Source organism: Mesoplodon densirostris, chromosome 1 (genome assembly GCF_025265405.1).
Source record: "Mesoplodon densirostris isolate mMesDen1 chromosome 1, mMesDen1 primary haplotype, whole genome shotgun sequence".
NCBI classification, from domain to species: Eukaryota; Metazoa; Chordata; class Mammalia; order Artiodactyla; family Ziphiidae; genus Mesoplodon; species Mesoplodon densirostris.
The window spans coordinates 149,979,794-150,004,637 of record NC_082661.1 but is presented as its reverse complement, the minus strand read 5'-3'; the positions used below and the strand labels follow the sequence as shown (position 1 = coordinate 150,004,637).

At 33.1% G+C, this 24,844-nt stretch overlaps 1 protein-coding gene across 1 annotated transcript in view; it reads right to left on the bottom strand.

Annotated features, from left to right (window-relative positions):
• GABRG1 (gamma-aminobutyric acid type A receptor subunit gamma1) overlaps nt 1–19,356 on the bottom strand; it is a 60,621-nt gene extending 41,265 nt beyond the window's left edge. Inside the window, exons 1-2 of the mRNA XM_060091312.1 lie at nt 19,253–19,356; nt 2,413–2,561 (exon numbers count right to left, since the gene is read on the bottom strand). Of these exons, the coding sequence (XP_059947295.1) occupies nt 2,413–2,561; nt 19,253–19,356 (253 nt within the window). The remainder of the gene's footprint in view (nt 1–2,412; nt 2,562–19,252) is intronic.
• Between the last annotated feature and the right edge of the window lie 5,488 nt (nt 19,357–24,844).

Sequence of the window (24,844 nt, the reverse complement as noted above, 5' to 3'; positions counted from 1 at the left end):
AACGAAAGTATGGTTTACATCACCAGTAATAAGATATATAAACATCACATACCTCCTAACACAATACACTGAAAGCACAAAACATCACTTTTGCAGTGTTCTTGGCAAAAATGCATAAACACAGCCCAATAATGAAAATATCAGACAAATTGAGGGGAGTTCCACTGACCAGTATACTTTAAAATTATCATGTTCATGAAACAAACAGAAAAACTGAGAAACTATGAGGTTGGAGGAGTGTATGGAGGCATGAGAACAAAATGCAATGTGTGATCTTGGTTGGGATTCTGAAGAGAAAAAAACGACATCAGTGAGGTATGTGCCATAATTTGAAAAAGGTCTGTCGATTAGTTAATAGTATTGTATCGATATTAATTTAATGATTTAGGTAATGGTTCTATGATTATGTAAATATTAACATTATGGCTGAAAGGTTTCTGGGAATTTCATGGATAGATAATATTTTATTGTCTAAATTTTATTTTGAAAAAATAATTAAAATAATCTAGGAAAACAGAAAACTAAATCATGGAAAATAGATTAACAATAAACAAAATAGTGTAAAATAATATAATTTAAGGAAATTTTCAACAAAGAAATTTGAAAAAGCTAAAATTCATTTTTATGTCAAACTAATAAAAATTTTAAAGCCCCTCAAGATTTATTCATAAATGAAAGAATAGATTACTAATATCAGGAATGGCGAAGGAGAAAAACCCTCAGATCCTAAAAACATTAAAAATATCGTAAAAGATGTTATGAAACAATCTAACTCAAGTAAATTTTAAAATTTAAATTCCTTAAAAACTAACCAAAACTAATAAAGTAATTGAACTGCTAAATTATTTTCCCAAAATACAAACTCTAGGCCAACATGACTTCACCAAGTAATTCTTCCAAATATTGAAGGGAGAAATAGTATCCATTTTAGATAACTCAGAGATGAAAAGAGAGGGAAATATAGCTCATTTGTAGATGTTAGCATAATATTGACTCCAAAACTGAAAAAGACATTACAGAAAGTAAAATAACTGGCTAATGCCCTTTATGAACATAGATATAAAATTCCAAAACTAAATATTATCAAACTGAATCTAGTGATATTTAAAATATATTACCATGTCACAACTAAGTTACATTTATTACAGACATGCAAATTTTGTTTAAGTTTTAAAAATCAGCCAAAGTTAGTTACAGAAAAAAAAGTTAGAGAATAAAGGGCAAAATATGATCAATATGATTGTTTCAATAGGTGCACAGAAATCATTTGAACCAGTAGGGAGGTAAAAAGAACCCTAGCAAAATAAGAAGATAAAGGAACTACAAAGAGCATCTTAAAAAAAAGAAGCTTACATCAAACATCATAATTAATAGTAAATATAGACTGTTTTCCCTGATATCAGGAACAAATCAGGACTATTCAACACTGATCTCTAGTCTTAGTGCAATATGTCATGAAAAAAGTATAATTTTGAAAATTAATTAGAATGTTCATTATTTGCAAAATAAACACTATTGGCAAAGTAGTCATTATTGGTAATAGTCATTACTCTCTGTGTTTATACAAAATCTACATTAATATAACAATAAATAAAGTTGATAAATTTAGCAAGGCTGCTGAGGACAGAGTAGATTAGCAAAATATCTATTGTATTTCTATACACTGCTAATAAAAACTTAGAAAGTAAAATTAAAAAAAAATCTATTTATACTTACATTAAAACTTCAAATATAGAAAATTAAATCTAGTAAAATATATTCAGCAGTTCTTTACAGAAGACATTAATAAAAAATTGAACATATGTGGAAGAATATATGATGATCATGAATTTGGTACAGTAAAAATTCAGTATGGTAAACATTTCAATTTCTCTATATTGATTATAGATTTAATGTAATCCTAATAAAAATCTGGCTGACATAGTTTGTTTGTTTGTTTTAAAGTGTTGCAGTGGGAAACTTAGAGGTTATTTATTTTATAAAATGTATACATAAATGCTCAGAACTGAGAATAACAATTTTGACAAAGAAGAACAATGTTGGATTGTCTACACTAAATATACTCTCAAGGCTTATAATTCTACATTAACTAAAACAGTGCAGCACTGCAAAAAATTGGAACTCCTACATACCTTTCAAATATTCCCTTTTATGAAATATCTTAGTTTTTCAGGCAGTTTTATCAAAAAATTGCTCTGTTGTAGCAATTGTAAAATAATTACATCGAAAATGTTTAGATGTCTTTCTTCCCACGTCAAACTGTGAAGCTTCCAAAGCAGTACCATTCCAAATAATAATTGCCAAACCCACAGTCTCTGACACGCATCGGACACTCAAGGAATATGATAAAATAACATTAGCAAATGTGGCTTTCACAGTCACCAAAATCCAAGAATGATTACTCGGACTTACCTCCTATATCTGGGCGAAGTTTATTGTCATAGCCTTGAAGCAAGGAATTGAGAATTTGTGTTATATCTCCTTCATGAATCTTTGGTGCCAAGACCCAAGTTTTGTTCACTGTTAAATCCTCATCATCTTCATCATCTGCTTTATCAACACTAAAGAATTCAAAAGCAAAAATTGTATAATAGAAAGTTCAACCAAGTAGTGTATTTTTAAAAACAGTTTAAGATTATCCTAATTGTGTAAGAGAATAATAAGAGGGGAAAAAAGCATAAGAAATATTTTACATTCAGTAAGACTAATGCCTACATCATATGAACTGTCCTGCTTTAATAATACTCCAAAATGAAGAATCCAGTGCAAGAAAATATCGTATAATATTAATGTAATAGAGTTTTGCCACTCCCACAACTATCATTTAAGGCCATAGAGATTATGCACTGATAATGTGAGGAGTGGCCCTAGATTTGTGCGGTACACAATCTGCACAACCATACGTAAGTGACTCTATACCACCACACCCTAAAATAAAAATTAAAAGGTAAATAAGTGCAGGAAAAGTTGTAATCATTAGTCTGGTAAAATGTATTTTAAAATGTACGTGTAGAAAAGAAGACTTAAGGAAAGATGAGTGAAGAAGTGTTCAAAGAGAAAAGGAAAAAGTATTGAACACACCTGTGCTTCTTCCTTTTAAATCAGAAGAACCAAGACCCCAGACATCTATTCCAAGAACTCTGTCAAAGATTGTCTTACCAAATCATGAGTGGTTGACTCACTCTACATATATATATATATATATACATATATATGTAATCACATATACATATATATACATATTATATATATATATACACACATGTCTATATATATATACACATATATATATAACCATGCTTTCCATATATATATGTGTATATATTTGGAAAGCATGATTATCACATTTTAGGACTAGAAGTTAGACTTTAGGGATCAAATAACCCACTGCCTTTATTTTGTAAATGAGGAAACATGTCAGTAGGGAATCAACCAAAGCACAAACTCATTTATTTTCAAAACTGAGACTCAAACCCTGGTCCTATATCTAATGCTTCCTGCTATGCCTGTGTGTTTAACAAGCATAAAGTTTCAGCTTACTTATGAATTGTGGTAGAAACATATAGTAATATAGATATTCATCTATAATTCACCAAAAGTAACAAACTACTTTGTTTATTACCCATAAGTAACCCCACCTTCATTTGAGTGAGATCAACCTAGACTTACACCCAACTTTAGTAAATATTAGTCCTCCACTGAAAAAGTATATATAAACTTTTATACTGGTAAAATCAGGTAAATCTATAATATATTATTTATTTACATATATTTGAGAGATGAGCTTCCCTCCCGCAGTAGATATTCAAGTTTACCTTAACAGCCTTAGTTGATATTTCTACACTATTCATTCAAATCTCTTTTGCTGTGAACCTAAACATCTTAGCTAACGCAGACTTTACCCTCTTTATCCTTTTAAATTATTTTTCAGTTTTATTGAGATATAATTGACATATAAGATTTTATATGTTTAAGGTGTACAACATAATGATTTGATCTATGTATATATAGTAAAATGATTGCCACAATAAGTTTAGTTAACCTCCACTCTCTTTATCCGTTTAAAGAATATAAATTAACATTGTAAATTAAAACTTAACCTTTAAGTATTTGTACCTCATTTTATCTTTACAATAATTGTATTGATAGTTATTAATGGAGAGTTAATGGATAATGGAGTACATTATTCTTCTCAATATTTTTCCTCCTCTTCCTGTCAGAGAATTATTCTTTTCACTCCACTGACTTCTAACTTGGTCATGTGACCTGAAATACTCCTTTCTGCAATGCATCCCTGTCCCATTAAACTCAGGTTTGGCCCTGCAATTTGCTTTGGTTAATGGAATACATGTAACATACATCACTACCAAGCAGAAGATTTATTGTCAGTGCATGGTTCACCATATCTTTCTGTCCTTCTGCCAGAAGACCAGCCATACTAAGGCAGAGGCTACTACTCCATGACTTCACTTTCAGGGTGAAGGCAGCATGAACATAGCCACAGTTGACCTACAATGGACATGTAGCCTGAGAAAGAAATAAACATTTAGTATTGTAAGCCACTGAGATTTGTGGGTAGTTTATTACCACAGTATACAAATTTTATCCCTATGTGAACTCCTGGAGTACATTTATTTAACAGATTTTTAATGAAGTGCTCATTTATATTAATTGTTTTGCTGTATTTAACTTCAAAAATATATACTACTGAAATACAGTTGTATGATTTCCTTTAAATAATTTCTTATTTTCTCTAAATAAAATATATACATATGTACATACATACATTCATTTATAAACTAAAGCATTAAAAGTACTGAAATATTAAGAATCCTGCTCATGTGTCTTCCAGGAAAATTTTGTCTAATTAGAACTGCTGAGATATTGTCAACAACCAAAATTTAGGGCATCCATCTAACTTTAAATCCCAGTTTTATAAAATAAAACACCTGATGGATAGATGCAGACCACTGCACATATAAGAACTTGATTTTTCTTTGAAATATAACTGTAGTCAAATGGAAGTTCCCAGAAAAAATATGATTTTCCTATGTTTTAGGGTAGTAACATCTTGGTAATCCAGGAAGCACATGCTTATACTGACTTATATCCCCTTTTTCCCAGCTATCTAATAGGTAATATAAAAATTGACCTCAATGACATCACAAACTAACTTTCCTCATTTTTGGCAATAACAGAAAGGAAATTTCATTATAGTTAATTTTCTTCAGTTTTCCTCCACACTTTCTGAATTACCTTCAGAATATTCATTAACTACCTTAATTTCATGTTGGTATTATTTTGGTGACTAAAAAACACTTATAATTTTAAAGATAATTCATATAGCATATCTGATGTTTCATTATCATTCATAAACTGGAAGTTTTGTAACATTTACCTATATTGAGTGAACATTCATTTGGAGGAAACAAGTATTATTTTCTTAGATAATATTATGGGAATTTGTAGACATTTGCAAGCACTTCTCTTAAATAACTTGAATGAATATACTTTTATCATTATTGGAAATAAATATACTCCTTAGTATATAATTTTACTAAATGTTTATTTTGATGATTGTTGTGTTTATTGTTCTTATCAGCTGTTGAGTAAGTTCCTACCATGTTTCATGAACTGAGTGTTAGGTTTCTTCCATATTAAGGTATGTCATTTAATCCAGAGTAATCCCATGAAATAAACATTACTATTCCTGTTTTACAAATTAGAAAAAAATAGATTTATAGAATTCACAGGACCCACACTATTAAATAATAGAGCCAGGATTTGAAACAAGATTGATTTAGCTTGAAGACTTCTTTTCACTTTGAAGTTTCCATGGTATCTTACTTTAGCTTTGTTAAACAATCCAGGGTAGTTAGATTTTGAGTTTTCTAATTTATAAGAACACAACAACATTTATGGTAAGTAGTTAGCAAGTGCATTTGGGTTGTGCACGGGTAGAATGCTTAGTCTCTGCCTTTGAGTTCTGAGAAGTTAGAATAATAATTTCAAGGAATCACACACACACTCTCTCTGATGAAAAACACTTTCTAAAGTGTGTGCTCAGTCTTCAGTCCAATGCTTTAATTCATTTATAGAGGAAATATCATGTATTACATATATGCTAATTGCTGAAAACAAAACGATAAGTAAAATTGTATTCCTGATCTATATGATCTTATTTTCTAATGAAGGAGAAAACTATGCAAATGATACAAAAAACCATCATATACAAAGATGCTTATTGCAGTGTTATCTATAGTAGCACAAATTTTAAACAAAAAAGCAGGTTTAGGTAAAGTATTATATGTCCATATGGTGTGATTGATGCATCCATTCAATTGGTGATTATGAAAAGTCTGTAAAAATATTAAATTATTTTCATAATTTAATGTTATATGCAAAGTAACATATAATAATTTGCCTTGATGAAAACATAGGTATAAAATGGCTAAAGATTTAACCGGAAAGCAGTATAATGAATACACTAAGTATTCTATGCTAGTGGAACTATAGAAAATTTAATTTTTTTCTGTATATTAATAGTATACTACAATTTTTCTGCATAATTTTGTAATATAACTACATGAAAAGGAGTTAATTTGACATTAATGCCTACCTAAGAATGAACTGCTTCTTCCTATACACCAGATAGTGCCCTGAAATAAATTTCTAATCATAAAAAATAAGTAATTAAGTAGAAGTTTCTATAGAGACAAGTAGAGCTTTACACTCTGCCAAGAAAATAAAATTGACAGCCTTAAAAAGTTGCCACTCGATTCTCCTGGGGTAGAAACATGGTTGACTGACAGCCCAGGCGCCAGCCCTCTGGACCAGCACTGCATCTGTACCAGATCCAAGCTTCCCCGGGCTGCTTTCAGGCAATAAATGCACATTGTGGCAATGGTAGTACAGACCCATTCCTGTAAGACTAGGGTCTCCTCTAAAGGGCAACTTGTGTTGGATGAATCCCTCTGGCTTGGCCAAAGACTGTTTAGTAGGGCTCTCTAGTCTGAGACTTTTTTAACCCAAACATTTCTCTTTGCCTTATACTCACACCTCCATTATTATCTGAAGGCTCTCTCTGCTTACTTCCACTTCCTCTCGTTTAACCCGCACAGGCGTTTCTCTCAAAAGTCTCTTACATGTCCAATCCCAACTTGGCATCTGTTTCTCTGAGGCTTTCGCTTTTCATATTCTTTAATTGACACTAGTAACTTGTTACTAAAGAAAATTTCTTAGTCACCTGTATCAGTGTTGGGTATTTTTTTTTTTGGTCTTACTAACTTATTTTAATACCTGGACAAATCCATCTGATTACATAGAAATTATTGTATGTAAAAGACTACTTTACTGATTGTATCACTCTTCTGAATATAACAAGCAAAAGTTTTAAACTAATGATAACTGAGAGATAGGTTAAGTGAAGACAAGGCATGCTAAGCCATATAATCGTGAGAAGGATTCATTTTTACAGCTAGAAGATATATATATATGTCTATAACAAGTCAATCAATCAATATAAACTATTTTTCATACATAGGGTAAATATTCATCAAGATTTTCCCAGGACAATCATGATTTACACCTGTTGTCCTAGAATAATTACATTAATAGTAACCTCTTTCACTCACAAAATAGCCTAATTTGGATGATAAATTGTAAAGTCACCCTGGATATAGTTCATATAAAGTTTACTGCAATGCAAATGCCCTTGTCTGACACCTATGGAAGACTCTTCTATTATCTATTAAGACAGTGCAGATGACAACAAAGGAAACCATAAACAAGACGAAAAGACAACCCTCAGAATGGGAGAAAATATTTGCAAATGAAGCAACTGACAAAGGACTAATCTCCAAAATATACAAGCAGCCATGCAGCTCAATATCAAGAAAACAAACAACCCAATCCAAAAATGGGCAGAAGACCTAAATAGACATTTCTCCAAAGAAGATATACAGATTTCCAAAAAACACATGAAAGGATGCTCAACATCCCTAATCATTAGAGAAATGCAAATCAAAACTACAATGAGTTATCACCTCACACTGATCAATAAGAATGGCCATCATCAAAAAATCTATAAACAATAAATGCTGAAGAGGGTGTGGAGAAAAGGGAACCCTCTTGCACTGTTGTTGGGAATGTAAATTGATACAGCTACTATGGAAAAAAGTATGGAGATTCCTTAAAAAACTAAAAATAGAGCTACCATATGACCCAGCAATCCCACTACTGGGCATATACCCTGAGAAAACCATAATTCAAAGAGTCATGTACCACAGTGTTCATTACAGCACTATTTACAATAACCAGGACATGGAAGCAACCTAGGTGTCCATCGACAGATGAATGGATAAAGAAGATGTGATATATATATATATATATATATATATATATATATATATATATATACACATACATAATGGAATATTAGCCATAAAAGAAACGAAATTGAGTTATTTGTAGTGAGGTGGATGGACCGAGAGTTTGTCATACAAAGTGAAGTAAGTCAGAAAGAGAAAAACAAATACCGTATGCTAACACATGTATATGGAATCTAAAAAAAAAAAAAAAATGGTTCTGAAGAACCTAGGGGCAAGACGGGAATAAAGATGCAAATGTAGAGAATGACTTGAGAACCCTGGGAGGGGGAAGGGTAAGCTGGGACAAAGTGAGAGAGTGGCATGGACATATATACACTACCAAATGTAAAATAGATAGCTAGTGGGAAGCAGCTATATAGCACAGGGAGATCAGTTCGGTGTTTTGTGACCACATAGAGGGTTGGGATAGGGAGCATGGAAGGGAGACTCAATTGGGAGGGGATATGGGGATATATGTGTATGTATAGCTGATTCACTTTGTTATACAGCAGAAACTAACACAACATTGTAAAGCAATTATACTCCAATAAAGATGTTAAAAAAATATGATACATATTGCTGATGCTATGATTACAAAATTGAATTTCAAGCTGTTTAGGACAAGGCAATAAATAATATTAAATCATATAGCAAAACTTTAAGGAAAAAGACTCATCTCTAAAATTGTAACTAACTCCCATAAATTATTTAGAAAAAGATGGATGATCCATCAGGATAAAAAAATGGGCAGAGATTTGATTAGGCATTTCACAAACAAAGATAACCAAATGGGAATGAGTACATGAACAGACACTCCACATCATTACTCATGAGGAAAATGTAAATTAAAAACATGAGATACCACTATATATAAACCACAGTGGTTAAAATAAAAAACCTTGACAACACCAAGTGTTGAAGAGGTTGTGGAACCACTGGAACTCTTGTACAGGGCTGTGAGGGCAAACTGTTAAAACCACTTAGAAAACTCCTTGGTGTTATCTCCTAAAGATGGACGTGCACACACTCTATGACCCAATAATTACACTCCCAGGTACATACTCAACACAGATGCATAGTATGTTCACCAAAACGCTTGTTCCACAATATTCAGAGAAGCATTAGTGGATGTACCATCAATTCAGAAAAAAAATCCAAATATGCATCAGTAGTGGAATGGATAAATAAAATGGGTTATTAAAAAAAAAAGTGCAGATGAAATTCCAAACAAGGCCTCATCTGTGATCTGTTGCTCATGACAAATTAGTGTTTGTTTATGTACATCAGATACATTTCTATAAGTCAAGTGACAAGTTTCAGGGAAGAAACATACCTCTTCTAATAGTTCTGAGTAGACTATATTTTAATGTCAAAGCCTACAGGAGCTAACTTTTAAAGAGTATGTATAGGCACTGAATTTAGATCTGAAAGTCAAAGAAAATAAAAGTTAAAATTAAAAAAAATTAATTCTTATTTTCTTTTTGCCTTTATATTCTACCTGCTTAATTCTTTTGTACAAAGCTCTTTTTAAGGTAGTAATGCTGAATCATTTTTATTGCTCATAAAAATTGGTAAGGAAGCGAAATAAGTAAAAGATGATAGATAATAGAGTTACAGATTTGAACTTTCAGAGTTTTAGAGAGGTGAAGTGATAGTCCACTCAATTCTGTGATTATCCTCTTAACACAAAAGAATTTGGGACCCATCACTTGAGGCACAGAGAGGAATGCTTTGAAAATTTGAGGAGTGGGAAGGAAAGCATGCCTAGAATATTAAATAAATGTGTTCCAGTTTGTCCAGTGTTTAACTTTACCATAAAATTGATCACACTGCATCTTAGTTAGCTATTTACTTTATTTAGTTATGACCCTCTGTAAGCTCCTTGAAAGCCAGGGTTAAGGTTGTCAATGTGATACCATTGGCACTTAGCCTGACATATAGTAAGTATAAAATAAAATTTAAAAAATTCACTAAGTAAATGAATAAATGGACCGATATTAGAAATCATCTTGCTGTTTACAGGTAAAATTACAGTGAATAAAGAAAATAAACAACTAAAAACTGTAATTATTGGCCTTAATCAGAGAATTGATTGTAGTTAACCTAATATAAATTTTAAAACATAGTAGCAGTTGCTTTCTGATCCTAGTACTGATCCATCATAAACTTAAAAAAAAAAAAGCTGATTTCTTTCACAATGAAAATGCAATCTATAAAACAATTACAAAAAATATAGCAGGGAAGATCTGTCTTATGTGAAGAAACTAAAACACCAATTGAAGAATATATGAATAGAACAAAATAAAGGCAAATAAATATTTTGGCTATAAAACAATATTATTAATACATAATTCTCAAATTAGTTTATAAATTTAATAAAGTTTTAATTAAAATCCACAGTTCCTATGTAACAGATTAAAATCATTATACTGTAATTAAGTAGAAGAATCAATATAAGAATTACAAGAACTTATTGAAAAATAGATTGTTAGATGAAATTTGCCCTGCCAGAATAAAAACAAAAACAAAATAAAGTTACTGTAATCAAAACCATATTGTGATAACACATAAAGAAATCAGTGAAAACAAAATCAAACCTTCAAATTCAGATCCCAAGTGTCTAGAAATTCAGTATTCAATAAACGTGACTAGTCAGTTTAGAAATGAAAGGATGAATTATTCAGTAAATTGGATTGAAAGGTTTATCAAGCCATTTAGAAAAAATAAATTAGATTACTACTTAGAGAATAAATTGCAGATATATTAAAGATCAAAATATAATAAAGTATAAAACTATTAAAGAAAATATTGAAAACGTTTTTTAACTTTTGAGATGAGGAGGTCTTTCTATGCAACACGTAACCAAACCAGGAAAGGAAAAAAAAGGACAAAAAAAAAAAAAAAAGGAAAAATAACTCATGGAGGACATAAGACAGTTTAGACAAAGACTGGAGACAAACGATAGATTGAGACAAAGATATTAACAACATAACTGGTATACAGAAATTTCAGAGGGATAAAAAGACTAATAAAGATAACAAACTGTGCTAACATTTACTGGTAGCAAGGGAGAATAACTTTAAAATGTGACAAATTTTAGCCATCACATTGGCAAAATATTAAAAGATTCATTACATTCAGTACTATTGATAATATAGATAAATGGCATTTTTATAACCATTAATAGAATAAATTGCTCTAATAGAATAAATTGAGTAATTTGGCAACATTGATGAAATATTGAAACTAAAAGCACGTACATATGTATATATATACACAGTAACAATATTCATAATAAACAAAAAAAAAAAACCCCACAGAGAATCTGTAATGGAATAATTTAATAAATTATGATACTTCCTTAATATAGAATACCATATCATCATTAAAAAGGAGGTACAACTAAGTATGTGTACAAATCTAGAAAAATATCTTTGATAGTAGCTGTGTGACAAAAACAAGTGTTAGATCTCATTTGTATAAAAAACGTACACACAAATGTGTATACACATATTTGTGTAAACTTATGGAAAAATCTGGAAGTATAGGCTCCAAATTGTTAAGTGATTTTGAGGAGTAGAATGGACTAAGTATTATTCCATTATTATTTACATTATATGATCAAAACGATTATGACATTAGGGAAAAAAGTTTTGTTTTTCCCATATATTTCAACAACATATATGTATATCACTTAGAGATTACTTAAATTGTTTAAGAAAACAAGTAAAGAAAAATAAGGTCTAAACTACTTGTGGTAAAAAACTTAAAATTTAAAATATTTTATGTTCACAGAATAGAACAGAAATTGGATTATATATTAATGATTCTACAATTTGAGATGTGGAATATTAGTCTCAGAGAAAAAATAAAATGTGACATCTTCATCCACTGTGATTTTTATGTAGTTTCCTTAGTAAGGTAGAATACATAGCATCTTTAAAATCACACTAATGTTAGGAAATTAATGGCAATAGAGATTACTTTGGGGACAGAGAGCTTCACTGTTAGTTTCAAAAGGGGTATGGCCAATTCCTAAATCTAGTAGAACATAGTTTGATCTAGTTAGGTAAGATATAGGAGTGTAGGGTTATATTAGTTAATGAGAAAAGGGACAGATTGATATCAGAATCGATTTTTAAAAATTAGTATAGTGACATGTTTTTAGAAAGAAAACAAAAACAGAAAAATATAAAATATAGCAGATTATTTTTTGTAACATCTTTGCTCATAGTTTAGTGATTGATCCTTAAGACAACAACTAGTACTAATAATAAAACAATATATTTTGCCAGTTTTTGGATTTTTTTTATTTGCTTTGTTTGGCAGGTCAACGTTATTTTGTTAAAACAGAGTTTAGAAAATTGGGAACCATGCTTCCAAAGAATAGTCTTTAGTGGGATGATGAATACAAAGATTATAAATGTTCTTTTGAGACTGGTTCCATGTGAATATTTTTTGAAGGGAAAGAAACCATAATTTTCTTCACAGTCCATTAAAAAATTACCGCTGGATTGAAAGTATATTAAAATGAACACCAAATTTTCCATTGTTCCACTTTATATTCATAGAACATAATGGAACATAAATTAGACTTAGAAACATATAACACTTCATGACATTCACATTCTCTAAGCCTTTGATGCACTTATGCATCAGATAAATTCTATCAGGCTGCTAAAATTTTTGCAAAATTAAGGCATAATATTGAGGCTTATTAAATTATAAATGATATGAAAAGATCTTAAAATTAAATGGAGGAAAGAAATGGGAGTCTGTTCTTTTGAATGCAAAAAGATATACCTTCTCCCTAAGTCTTGGGACCATAAAATGAGAGGTAAAATAGTTTCATTGACGTAAGTATCCTCTCAGAACTTTCACTTCAAAAGGGAGAGAATACAAATGAGTAGAACAGAAACAACAAAACACTCTTTCTAGTCAACTCCAGTTATGATAATTTGCAGGTTTTTCAGAAAGAATTGTCACTAAGGAAATGACAGAAACAAATATACACTCATAAGACACCTGCACAGAGTAACAAATTATAGAACACAGATGTCTGATTAAAACTTAAATTTAATCCAACCAATAGGGCTACATTGTTCTAGTCAATGTGGCTATTTAGTAGAAAAGTAATCCCTGCACAAAACACTCTACTACATGTGTTGGAAAATTATTCTAATAGTGGTACACATCTAGGCCGACTGAGAGGTAAATGACCTTCCTATATTGAAACGGATCACAGATTCTGCAACCACAAGTCATGGTCCTAACAATCTACCCAAAGATTAACTTGTTTTCCAGAACCCTTGATTCTAGCAGCTCTACATCTATGTGGAGAACCAAATCACCCCCTGATCACAACAATATTAAAATTTTCATATTTAACCTACTATGTTCTAATCATAGATCTTCTGATATGCTCATCTACCTACAGGTTGGAGTGCAGGGTCTATGTTAACTTCCTTTCTATATCCCTAATATTTAGCACAGTCTCTACCACTGTGTTACTCAAAATATTTGTCACTCAATATATTTGTCTAAAAATAGGGAGAAATGTGAAATCTCTAAATGAATTGTATTTATAAGGAAAGAATGCCTACAGTTCAAAAATTTACTACTAAACTAAGTTATATAGGTTTTAATAGGATGTTGCTATCTTAATGTCATATGTTAGATGACCAAAGTAAAGGATATCTTAGGAATATAGTTTTCAAAAAGCCCACCAAGCCATGAGACCATACCTCTGGCCACAGAATAGTAGTGTTATCTTCCTATGTATATTTTTCATTAACACTGACCTGAACTTATGCCTGTGACAGCTAAGAACATTCAGTCTTTTCCCAGAGTTACAATTGATGCCAGTCTCCTTAGTGTCCCCACTATAGCTCATCTAGAATTGCAAGTAGCTGTTATAGCATTTTATTGTCTTTACTTGTTTATATTGATAGACCGTCTCAACATTAACTACTAGAGTTTAAGTTCACTGGGGTCAGGGGCTCTGCCTTCTTTGTTTAGCACGTATACTATCACATATATGTCCTGTATACACTATACAAACACTGGTAGGACAAAGATTATGGCTTGCTTTCCACTGTGTCTCCAGTTCCCAGACCTCTGCTTAATACATGGTAGGCACTGAGTAAATATTTGTTGAATGAATGTTAAAGCTTAATAACTGTTTATTGACTGAATTAATAGCTAAGACTATTTCCTGAAACATGGGGCTTCAGTGGTTAAACCATTTTAGTACAGATAGAATTAGATTCTGAGATAGTTAAAAGTAGAAAAAAACATAAATTTCATCTGGCTCTCACAGAGTATAAGAACTCTAACAAGCTTCTGCTTGAAGTTTAGTGACAAGACTTCCATTATTTTGTTAGAGTGCTTTTGTACTGATGAAAATCTGGCTTCACATAGCTTTCATTACTTGTTTAAGGTTTGTCTGTAATATCTATACATAATAAATTCAACAATGATTTTCTCTAGCATCCTTAAGAATATATGAATCCTCAACAAAATTTACCTGAATTCAAAATTCTTGCTTCTAACTCTCTATCCAGTGGTGTTTTTTTCCTAGATCAAGAATTCCAGTTCATTTAAGTTTTTCCTAAAATAATTAATCCAGCACTACACATACTATTCTAGATTATGTGATAAATACACAGCGGACTGTAACTTACTGAGCTTGTGCCAGTTTTACAGTCTCTCCTCTTCTCTCCTCTCCTCTCTTCCTTTCACCTTTCTTTCCTTTCCTTTCCTTTCCTTTTTTTCCTTTCCTTTCCTTTCTTCCTTATATCCCTCCCTCCCTTACTTTCCAACCCCCTCATCCACAGTTATGTTAATTGCTTTGATTTATATGGCATTTATAATCTTAGAGGAAAGGTGATTAAAAATGCAGGCTCTGGGCATAGAGCACATGGGATCTGAGTCTTGGATTCAGCATTATCAGCAAGATGATCTTTAGTGAGTTCATAAAAATTACTGTGCCCTGGTTTTTCCATCTGTGAAATGGGGAGAATAACAGTATCTGGGCTTTATTTTCCCTTCATTTTTGATTGGTAGTTCGGCTAAGTATAACCTCCCAGGTTGAATATTTATCTCTAGAATTTTGGAGACATTTCCTCCATGGTTTTCTGGTAGTGTAGATGAGTAATCTCGTGATGTTCTAATTCTCTTTCCCTGATTGTGATCTTTTCTATCAGTACCCTCTAACCTTAAAAATTTAGACTCCTGTTTATCTTTGGAGTTGTGAAGGTATATTTCCTTATTTTGACTACAAGATGTTTTCCTTTGCTTAATACCCTAAACCTCAGTTTTAGCAGTGTGTATAATGGTAGTACTCATGTAGAACACTAGACACAAGTACTATCAATATGGTTATTTCTCATGTCTAGTTTATTCACCACTGTAAACACAGCAAGTTGCACTGTGTAGAGCACATAGAAGGCATTCAATAAATATTCGTTGAATGATCTCTCCCATAATCCAAATAATGCACAATTAATAATGCACAAACGATTCAAGGAGTTTACTGCACTTAAGTTTAACTAGAATAAAAAATTCTAGAATTTCTGTGATTCCAAGAATATCTGTTGTTATGACTTTTCAGTTAAAATTTTAACTGCCATGTACTTTGCAAAAATTTTCTCTCTTGGTCTTGAGACAAGCTGGAAAGGTAGATGTCAGTTCTACTTTTCACAAACGAGGACTCTCTGCCTCAAAGATTTGCCTGAAATCAGCCTAGTGGGAAGTGCTGGAGCTGAAACTAGAAATTACATCTAATGGTCGAGTCCAGGATTCTCAGTTGGTAGCATGCATATATGTGAATTATTCTCCTGAGGCCTGTGGCAGTAATTTCATCATATTTTGACAATATCTCAAGAGCCCTTTTTTTTCAGTTTTTCACCCTGCCTGTCTCCTCTTCTTTGGGACTCCACCTTCATTATTATTTTTTTAGACAAATTTTAATCACCTTTATATAAATATATAAATATAAAATACTAGATTTGTCTCTTTCATTTTTAAGATGAAAAAATCAAGCATTTCCTTTGTTGATAAGCCAAAAATGTGACTCATAGTATATAATGAGATAAAAAGGAAGACGAGTATACCAAAAAGACTCTATACACAGGGGATTTATCAATTATAGCATTTGCATTTTAACTTCAAAATCATTTTGTCTCTCAGTTCTTCTTTGAATATTTAATTATCATGGAGCATCATTAGTCATTTTGTACTCATTTGCATCTATATTTTATTAGAAAGTGAAGCCAAAGCTCTGAATGCCTCAAGAAAAATCATGCATTACCATCTCCACAAAATATATTACTGAAATTGTTTTAAAATAATATATTTTATAATGTAATTATACTTGAATATTGTCATTTGGGCAACTGAGTGCTAAATTGTATGATTATTGACTCATGAGATTCTTTTTATAAATATAAATGAGTTATCTTCCTTTAGCTCTCTCAAAATATAACTTCTTAGACAAAGCTTACCGTAAATTACATTTTAGACTATGTAAAATCTCAAAGCACTTTTTCAATTCTTTTCAAAAGTCTGATTATAATTATATTTTTTTCAACATTACAAATAAGTCAAATCAAGCTTGAGGGATTTTAACCAACTTGCCAAGATGCCATAGAATCTTACAGAGAATGAAACATAGGAACCATGACTACAGCTTTTAGTTACAACAACAGGATTGGTTTTCATAGTTCAGCAATGTAAAAATCAATAAAGTGCCTCTCCTTTATGCTTTTGATGAAAACTAATGAGTAAACAAGCTACTGTCTTTGATTAGATACAAAAAATAATAGCTTCCAATTCTGTAAATCCCAAAATAGGTGGCTTTGAAAATTTAATTTAGAAACTGGCATCAGACATCAAAATTCTTACAAATAGAACCATCTGTGATTAGTTTTAGAAAGGTCCCTCAAAAGGAGAAGAAAGGAAGAAGAAATTATGAATGTAAATGGTTTATACATGTTGACATCAATTATCTTCAACTAAATATTAAAAGGATAAAAAGTTCATCACAACTGTAGCTACTTTGAAAAGTGAAGACATACACTCCCATAACTGAGGCCCTAAGAGTTAATTACAACAGCAACATACAGCTTTATTTTTTAATATGTATTTTTTTCACTGGCCAGAATAATCCATATTCTCTATAGTACTATGATAAAATGATTTATTTATTTTAGCTGCATAACGCATGTCTCTCTCTCTCTCTCACTCATACATATGACCAAAAAAAAAAGTACACAGCATTCCCAATTAGAATTTCCCTCTTGAAAACTGCTATGAAAAGCCAGTGCCGCAGCTATTGAGTTATTTTATGTTTCCGTTCAAATCTTAGAAATATTGAATATGAAAACTTGAAGAAATCATAAATGATCTACTACTGTCCTTCATTTCCTAGATGAAGAAACTGTGTTCAGAGCAGTTAAGGACCCTTGACACATAGAATCATGTCTCTAGACTTCCAGAGCCCATCTCTGTCCACTATACCACACAACTTGTTAATTCTGAGCAGCTTGAAGAGAGTCTGAAACCCATCATGATTCTCATAATGTAAATATCCTCAAGAAGAAAATGTATTATTTAAAACCAAACATCTCTTTAAGTAGACAGTATGCCCTTTAGTAAGCAGCTTGTCTATTAGGTTGCAAGAGAAACTTGCACTTACAGTGATAAATCAGCTTACAGGTTGTTATTTCAGAAAATCAGTGGGTTAGTCTATTTTTACTTATGAGAACACAGATTCATTTGCGATATTATGAAGATGCATGAGAGCACTAATACATGGCCTACCAAAATATCTTCCATAATTTTATAATATATTAAAAGAAATAAACCATTATGACGCACTTAAATATAAGAAATAATCAAGTAGTATGTTTGTGCTCATGCAGAACATTTTCTAAGGGAAAAGGGTAAATAAACTAAAACTTTAATATTTAAAAAACATTGAGTGTCAAACATATTCTGGCAAGTCTAATATTACTTAACAACTTTATTCTCTATTTTTGGAGAGAAAATACAGTTGTTCTATCTGTTAGTAATGGCAAAAATCCACTCTAGCTATATGCTAAAAATAATCAACATAATAATAAATTTTAGCAGTGATGCAAGTACTTAAAAAGGCATTTTTCCATCTCTATAGTGATTGCATTTTACTCTTGAGTTCTAAGCACTCCCTCTCTCTCTCCCTCTCTGTCACACACACACACACACACACACACACACAGGACATTCACATCACCTTACAATACTTATTTACTTGTACACAGCCAAGTTTAAAAAAAAATGATTCAAAGCTGGCTCAGTAAAATATACATGGTTATTTCTAACTTAAATGTAACATAGTTTCAACCCTGATGGATCTTTAGCCATATTTATGATCTTTCTTGACGTAAAACTTTGATTTTTTTTTAGAATAGCAAAAAGGTAAGGGAAAAGGCAATATTCGTGTATAAAAAAACATCATACATGCCATGCTCTGTAACAAGTTTCTAAAATAACTTTGTCTTTAAAATGCAGAATCATCCAGAAAGTTCATCAGTGGCATTCATTGACTAAATGTAGTAGCGAAAACATTTCTACTCCCCTCCACACTTCTGAATCTTTACTAGTTTCTACTGTGCTTCAAGTCAAAAACAACTGAGCTAATCTCCATGCTTCGCACATAGGCTAATTTCTTTCTATCAGAAAAAGAGTAGATCTAATCAAAAAATAAATTGATGGTAAAATGTTGCACATGTGCCCAGGGAAATGCAAATTATTTAACCTAGAATGATTTTTTTAAAAAAACAGAAATGAGGGGGGAGTGGGTAGATACCAAAGAATAGTTTTGAGTCCTTGAATTTACTCACCAGTTTCCCAGATGCAGGGTCAGTAACAGGAACATCAACCTCAACCCTTTCCTTTGACTCCACAGAAGAAAAGGGGAGAAGAGAAGAGTTTTCCAAGAACCCATTGGGATTGCTTTTTCCGCTCAGTTCTCCAAGCCAGGACTTTTTCTCCCACCTTAGCTGCAGCCTGGTGAGTACAGAAGGGAGAGTGTGGGAAGGCAGTACACCTCCCAACCAGGTAGGATGCGACTCCCAGCAGAATTGAACAAGGGAGCCAATCAGACCTAGAGGATGCTGGCATAAATTATCTGAAAAGAAGTTGGGCCAATCAACGGCCCCAAAAGGCGGGGCTTCCCCTACTAGAAATCGAGCCCAGTAGGGAAAAGGGCTCCGTCTTTCTGAAAGACAAACAAACCTCTTCTCCTTGGCAGCCTCAGAGAAACATTTGAGTGGCCCTGACAGATTTCCCTCCCTAGGGAAAGACGGCTTCCCTCTTCCCTGTAGCCTTCCCTCCTGCCTGACTCTATTTCGGGGATCTGTTTCCTCTCCCGTGTTTGGATTCTGAATCTGTCTTCCAAGAGGGATCCGTGGGGAGTTTGCCGTGCCTAATTGGTTTTCCCCAGGCTCGCGAAGGTTCTGCTAATTTTTGTTAATTATTGTTGTTAATTTTGTTGGGGGCCGAGGGAGCGTCTCATTTCTCTTTGCAGACCCAGCATCTGGCACGATGCCCAGTACAAATATGTTCTCGGGAGATGCTGAAATATATAACTGAATGAATGAATGAGCGGGCTGGGTGCATTCCTGATAATCACGTTTCCTACCCACCCCACTTCCGCTGCCTTATAAGAGAGGATTTGCATTCTCCTCTCTCCGGGCACCAGAAGATGATACTAATGAACAATACCAGACAAGAATAATCTCCTTTTACAAAAAACATAAACAAAAATCCGATTTTAAAAAAGGTTATTTTAGTCATAGGAGCTGGAGATCGATTACATGTGTAGTCCTTGTTCTCCCCTTTGCGTTTGTTGAGTTCCAGTGTTTGGTACCTAACTTCAGAGGCTCTGCTTTGAGTTTGCAGCAAAGCCCAACAGTTGCCATGGCAACTAGAAAGCCTCTGGCAGCTCGAACAAACTGTACAGGCTAAGACAGTGGTGGTGGTGGAAACAGGCTTGCTCTGCCCAGCCATCTTCCTCCTCTATGCCCCCTAAATCGCTGCTTCCCACCGAAGCCCTGGGGTTGGAGTCTTTGGCTGTCATTAATCACCTCACAATCACCTGGAATTGACCAGATTCAGGGGTGAACTGCAATTTACCACCGAGTTACCTTAAAGTATTTGTCTCCCAGCAAATAGTTCAAGGTAGAAGTAACAGTGTTTGTGCATGAGTAGTTGTTGCTACCCTGCCGTCTGAAATCACTTAAAGGAACTGGATGGAGGTAACAAGGTTACAGGTATTCTCTTGCCCAGAATAACAGATGGTGCAGTGCTGGGCTTTTCTCCCCTCTCTTTGACATGCCATCTTTCTAGTCTTCTCTGAAAATAGGTATTGACTTTCTTGTTTTTCTTCTACTACTCGTTAATTAAGAAGCATTATTCTCTTCCACAAAGTATGTTAGTCAAGGTAGCTCATACCAAATAATTTGTATAACAATAAAGTTTCATTATAATAGATTTTGAAGTGAATAAATTTAAAGTTGATTTCAATATGAATCTGGGTAGTTTTTTTTTTCTGGCCAGTTATGAATATGCTTTGCATAGCTATTTAACTGTTTCATTGGGTGCACACACTAAATCACCATTCTGATTAGCCAGTGAACTAGGAATGAATTCACTAGACGTATGTAGTGAATAACAAATACTCGTCTAGTTACTCTTCGCATTTTGCTAAGATTAGGTAAGTTTTCTGCATATAATCAGTGGCAATATGATATTGCATATTTTTATACAACAGTAGTTTATAGTTTTCCCATCAAAAATTCTTAACAAGGTTTTATTCTTATTGTTCTCATACATAACTGAAAGATGCTGAGAACTGTTAAGAGAAATTAATGAAGAGAATAGGTGAAAGATATATCCTTAGGCAGTTACACATTGTCTTTATTCTTTTTTTTAATTAGTTTCTGCTTTATAACAAAGTGAATCAGTCATACATATACATCTGTTCCCACATCCCTTCCCTCATGCATCTCCCTCCCTCCCACCCTCCCCTTCCCACCCCTCCAGGCGGTCACAAAGCACCGAGCTGATCTCCCTGTGCTCTGCGGCTGCTTCCCACTATCTATCTACCTTACGTTTGGTAGTGTATATAATTTCCAAACTGGGAAAGTTTCTGTATTTTCTGAAATATATGTTTTTGCCAATTTGGGGCTGAAATTTTTCAAACTTATTTAAATTCTTTCTTTCAAGAAATTTTATCTGAATTTTTATTCCTATGTCTCTTCCTTTGATTTATTTTTCCTTCTTATAATATTTGTCTTCTGGGAAACTGATCTTATTCTGCTGTCATAGTTAACTATAATTCCCTGTAAACTATGTTAAAGGGATCTGATCCCTCTGGAACCTGAAGAAGGAATGATGATTTTGTATATCAGCCATGTCTTGACGCTGACAGTCTGTCTCATTTGATTTACTAAATCAGTTGTGTGTGTGTATGTATGTGTTTGTGTATGGTGGGAGGGGGAATGACACATAGTGTGAGCTCTGAAAAAAAGCCAAGAAGGTACACTGTGCTCATCAAACAAACCATAGTGTCTCACAGAGGAACACTTATGGAGAAACAGATCAGGTGTCTTATACTGTATACAAATCTAGATTAGAAGGCCAGAAGTTGCTGTAGGAAAGTGTCTGGAGACAGCTCTCTGTCTTCCACTATGGCAGTGGTTTCCAATTCTATGCAATTTGACCTCATGAGACATTTTTCAATGTCTGGAGATATTTTCAGTTGTCACAACTTGGAGGATGGACGAGCTACTGGCATCTAGTAAGTAGAGTCCAGAGTTGCTGCTACACATTCTAAAATTCAAAAGAAAGCCATCCCACAACAAAGAATTATCGAGTCCAAACTCTCAATGGTGCCCAAAATGAGAAGCCCTGCAATATGGATGAAAAGGATCAGTAGAATGATTCCATTGCAGCTGATGATTTCTTCATATTGTCATTGAAGTCACCATACCCCTTCTCCTTCCTTTGACAGTCTGAGCCATAACCATTATTAATTTCATACCTAGTTGTAATGATTACCAACTCATATTTCACAGCATTTTTTTCAAAATGTATCCAAGTATCACCTTAGAATAAAATGCTTGGAGTATCTATTAAAAATGCAAAGATATGGGCTTCTCCCCAGACCAAATGAATTAGAATCTTTAGCAAGAACCTCTGGAGGTTCTCATGCATCAAAACATTTGAAAACCATTGTCCTATAATTGTCCCACAAAATGACCAGTGAGACAGTGACCTGATTATGTATGTGCAACCCTGGCCTAGCAAAGCTAGCTTTCCATATGATTCACTTGTCCATTATTAATGTATTCATTCAAATATTTATGAATAAATTATGATGTCAGACACTGTACCAGGCACTAAGAATACAATGGTGAACAAGACTTACAACTTTTTGCCTTGCTTTCTTCATCTATAGAAAGGTTATAAGAATTTTTAGTTTACTGAGTTGTTTTAAGGATCAAATGGATGAAGACATGGGGATTGCTTTAAATAGTACATGGATAATAGAGATTACTCAAAAAATGTTATTTGTCATTGTTATTTACTTGTTGAGAGTAGGTTCCAAATCTAATTCATTCACTCCAGCACTTGGTTACAGAATCTGGCACAGAGTAGTAATTTCTAGAATGTACAGTCTAACAGGGAGAATGAAGAAGATTAGGAGACACTGTGTTCTCACCCCACCCTCAAGATTGTCCTGAAACCTGGCTTCTCCAGAGCAAGAGGACATTTGGAGTCATTTGCTAGTTCTCCTGGTACACTTTTCTTCTGATGGCCACAAACTCTATACTTCAGTCAAAATCACAATTGTAGGTTCCTAAACTTATCACTCAATATCATACTTTTGTGTGTTTGTTTGTTTTGTCCTGTCATATGCTATTCCTTCAGTTTAGAAGGCCCTTCCCTCTTCTTCATCTGCCTAGTCTTTCTTCATTCTTTCTGATTAAGTTTAGGTGTCATTTTTTCCCCCAAGGAGCCTTTATTGCTTGTTCACTGCATGCTAGTCTGTGATACAGTTTGTCCTATAATAATAGTTAATATTTATTGAGTTCTGACTATGTGTCACCAAGCATTATTCTTAATGGTTCTACATTATAGGTACATGTAATACTCCCTCCACTTAAAGCAACCATTTCATATTTGTATCATAGAATATAACACATTTTTTAAAAGCATCTGTATTTCTACCCAAATTATCAGTTCTGTGTTTTAAAATTTTATATATTAAAAATTTATAGTACTTATCAAACCTGGTATTGTTATCTGTATATTTAATGTTATTATAGCTTATCTGTATTTAACATTATGTGTACATTTGGTCAGTACCTTTCTCTCCCTATAATTTAGCTCTGTGAAGTCAAGGATTTCATTTGTTTTCATCCACCCACCCCTTTTGTCCAAAGCAATGGCTAGCTAGTACTAGCTAAATACTTGATAAATATCTGTAGAATGAATAAGTATTCAGTGTATAATTAAATAAATAAACAAAAACATGCATAGCTTTATTCATTTTATATACTTCTGGAGCCATTAAGGGATCTCTTTCAACAGCATAGATTCCAAGTGCCCATCTCTAATTAGACAAAATCCAGACCTTGTTTCTTGACTTATTTCTTCTTATCACACCATGGGAATTAACTATTTTTCCTATTTACCATGATAAAAATTAACAAACCCAAGCATTTTAATTTATGCAATAAGATTATTATTTAAATCAAACAGAAGAGAGGGCCAGCTCAAAGAGATTTCACAAAACTGGAGACACACACCCTTTCTTTGTTCAATCTCCTTAATCCTGTACCTGGCCTCTAGAGTACAGCAAAGAGAGGGAGTACTGATCCTTGGTGGCAGGCAGCCATGGATTTAAAGCATCTAAGTACAGCCCATTTTTTTGGTTTCTGTATAGTACTTTCTGAATGTGACCTTTTGCCACTGGTTATCGCTGTTCTTTTTTGTATCTTTCATGCTTTCTTTTCTAGCATTTCTTTTCCAGCACATCTATTTTATGGATGAGGAAATTGATCTAGTAGAATTAGTTACTTTCCCAGGTCACACAGCAAGTAAGTGGCAGAGCTGGGATTTGAATCTAGGGAGTCAGTGTTCAGAGCCCATGTTTGAGCTGCTACGTGATATTGTCTTTACGATGACAGATGAGTCATGATCTCTGCTTTAAAGAAGATAATTTATATTTCTGCCCAGGACACCTTTTCCAACCTCAGGTTAACCAACACTGTTATTTTAGTGACTACATACCAGGACATCACTGTCATGAAAGCCTTCCATATTTTACTTTAAAGGGCCATCCCATAAAAATGTCAAAGGTGGGAAAGAGTTTTTGAAGAATGACCCTTTAGCAGCCATGATTCAAAGGAATACAGTCCTGTTCA